The sequence below is a fragment of the Hermetia illucens genome, chromosome 6 (genome assembly GCF_905115235.1).
Source record: "Hermetia illucens chromosome 6, iHerIll2.2.curated.20191125, whole genome shotgun sequence".
In the NCBI taxonomy this organism is placed as follows: Eukaryota; Metazoa; Arthropoda; class Insecta; order Diptera; family Stratiomyidae; genus Hermetia; species Hermetia illucens.
This window is the reverse complement of record NC_051854.1, coordinates 66,959,551-66,962,274: the sequence shown is the minus strand read 5'-3', so window position 1 is coordinate 66,962,274 and position 2,724 is coordinate 66,959,551. Positions and strand designations below refer to the sequence as shown.

The 2,724-nt window shown below is 41.9% G+C and overlaps 1 protein-coding gene across 1 annotated transcript; it reads left to right on the top strand.

Moving 5' to 3' along the window:
• The first annotated feature begins 1,236 nt into the window (after positions 1 to 1,236).
• LOC119660032 lies at positions 1,237 to 2,022 on the top strand. Its single transcript, XM_038068410.1, has 3 exons — positions 1,237 to 1,331; positions 1,459 to 1,772; positions 2,019 to 2,022. Exons 1-3 carry the CDS (start codon positions 1,266 to 1,268, stop codon positions 2,020 to 2,022), a joined length of 384 nt encoding a protein of 127 aa, XP_037924338.1. The 5' UTR covers positions 1,237 to 1,265.
• Positions 2,023 to 2,724: the final 702 nt, after the last annotated feature.

The window sequence follows — 2,724 nt, the reverse complement described above, 5'->3', positions numbered from 1 at the left end:
TTATTTATCGATTGAGGCAGTACGAAGTCTGTCGGGTCAGTTAGTCATTTATATTTTGCTGTAAACTATGGGAGTCGATGTGTTGCCTGAACACGGGCTCCGTCTCCACTTAACTATTGAAATCTCCAAGTATGATTTTGATATCATACTTGGGACAGGCTTCGAGGGTCCGCTCAACTGCCTTGTAGAAGGTATCCTTCTCCGACTCTGCAGTCTCCTCTGTAGGGGCGTGACAGTTTATGAAACTTATTTCTAAACTTGCCTAGCAAATGCAGGGTGCATAGCTTTTCGCTTATATTTTCAAAGCCGCTAAAGGCAGGGTTCATTTTTTGGTTGACTAAGAAACCATCTCCGAACAAATGGTTTACTGGATGGCCACTATAATATATGGTGTAGCGACTTTTCTGCAGGAAACCGGTCGCTGTCTATCGCATCTTTTGCAATGCTGTTACATCGGCTTTATACTGGGACAGTGTATCGGCTAGCAGTTCGACTGAATTCGATCTGTACAGGGAGCGCACGTTCCACAGGAATCCATAAGAATTCGTTGTCCCTGCTGGGTTCGTCGTTTTGAAATCCATCCTGTCCGAGGCTTCCGTGGCTTCGTAACATCGGCCTTCCGTCCCCAACCTGGAGGACCAGTTGGTACATTTTGTCCACGTGGAGGTGGAGATAGGGTGTGGTAGTAGAGCTGTTGGTGTTGGTTCAGCAGGCGTTTTCCAGGTTTTATACTCCATCGTGGGTACTAATCCACATTTCGCCTTGGGACCTATACTACCCTTTGATCGCTAAATGGTTTAACTGACCTCGAAAAACAAACCTTTTTGAGTTATGCTACTTTCGTCGCAAGGGAGCGATATTATTAAATTATTTGCCAATAGATATTGTGCCTCGTATAAAGGTAAATATGTTGGCGACAGATGGACCAGCTCCAAATGCTTCTTCAAAAATCTGTTGTCTGATCTATAAAAGTAAGTTAAATTTGCGAAAACCAAACGCATCACTGGCCGCTTCTCAACATAGAGTAATAAATAGTCATAATGATGAACTACCCAAATTGTCAAAGTGCAGAAATTTTCCGCTTTTTAAACAAAGAAAAATAAAATGGTGATCGTACCTATTTTATGTAGATGCAAACTGTATTAGTTTCTCATTTCCGTGTTCGGAGTCACATATTACTATTCAGAGGTTCGGAAAATATTTTGGTGGAACCAAATTTTAAAGATCTAATTTTTCGTTTGATTCATTTTTTTCTTCTAATTATTATGGAAGGCTTCGTTAGATACTTTTTCGTATTCATTACCTGTTCATCCCTGTCATTAGCTCGTAGGGTGAGTATTTTGGATTTCAAATCGTTTAGTTCCAAATCCAGATTAGCAAACGTATTGAATTTATTGCCTGGCAGCCCTTGCGTGAATTTTGAATATTGCAGTAAGTTGGTCCCTTTCCACTTCACAGGAGTGCATGCGAATAGACATGCTTAGCGTTCGACATGGACAAACCGGCGGATATACCACTATATTTTCTACTTTTCTGAACGACACTTTTGTTGATATTAGAGCTGATGTTCTACGAACTGTGGAGAATCCAACATGGGGCATTGAGGTAACAAGATGGGGTCCTGCACAAAGGTCAACAAACTTTTTCAACACATCAATTCTACTTTGCGAAATGGAGCGGATGTCTAGAAGAAATTTATTTCTACAAGTATTTCGCGAGGTTGTCAAGGATATGACTAACTTCACGTTGAAATGTCCTTTGGTGGCCGGACGGTATTTTGTCAGATATGGCATAGACGGCTTGAGGAAGGTGCTTCCTGGACGCTTCCTTTATAAACAAAACACATTTTTGACGATAATCCATCGATTCTACAACCAAATACGGAAAGGAGACTACCATTTTGTTGCACACGCTCTGTTCAACTATGAAATAAAACGATTTTGCTAGTTTCACCACCGGCGAAGTAATGATGAGGTCAATTCCGTTGTCCATCATATAATTTTCCTAAATAATTAAAGCTAATATTAAAGAAATCATCATATCATATGCAATTGTGTGTGTAAGTCCTTTTGGGGGCATTAACATTCCGAAGGAGGATTCCGTTATAGAAGGTTAGTCATTAGTTGACACAAGCATAGATAAGATCATTGATCGCCCGAAAGGCCCCTATCCCTAATCCCTAGCTACTTCTTCTTCTTTTTCTTCAACCTTTGTCCCGTTCACAAGCGGGGTCGACTCGTCGTGATGGGTTTCGCCATTTGGCTCTATCGAATGCCTGATCCGGGTGCAATCTCGAGGCTTTTAAATCCCCATCCAGCGTATCAAGCTATCATTATTTCGATCTGCCTTTTGGTAAGTGAATTTTTGGTTAGCGCGAACTGCGTGACCATACCATCGAAGACGCCTCTCTCGCAATTTTTCCACGATCGGTGCAACCCCATAACGATCGCGGATATCCTCATTTCGGATGTGATCAAACCGTACCACGCCACTAGTCCAACGTAACATCTTCGTCTCCATTAGCGCAAGACGCCGTTCATTGTCTTTTATAGTCGGCCAAAACACAAAACCATAGAGGGCGACAGAAGGGACGACCTTGCGGTAAATTTTAGATTTAAGACATTCGGTGATACGGCGATCATAAAGAACATCAGTTGTGGAATGCCACTTCATCCAGGTTGCGTTAATGCGTGAAGCAATTTCATAAAACAGTGGCTGATAGCA

What these genes read in the sequence shown, in the direction of transcription:
- LOC119660032 (XM_038068410.1), top strand. Translation starts at nt 1,266, where the DNA reads ATGGAAGGCTTCGTTAGATACTTTTTCGTATTCATTACCTGTTCATCC. An exon ending in CCCTGTCATTAGCTCGTAGG is followed by an intron (nt 1,332 to 1,458) that starts GTGAGTATTTTG and finishes TCCACTTCACAG; the next exon opens with GAGTGCATGCGAATAGACAT.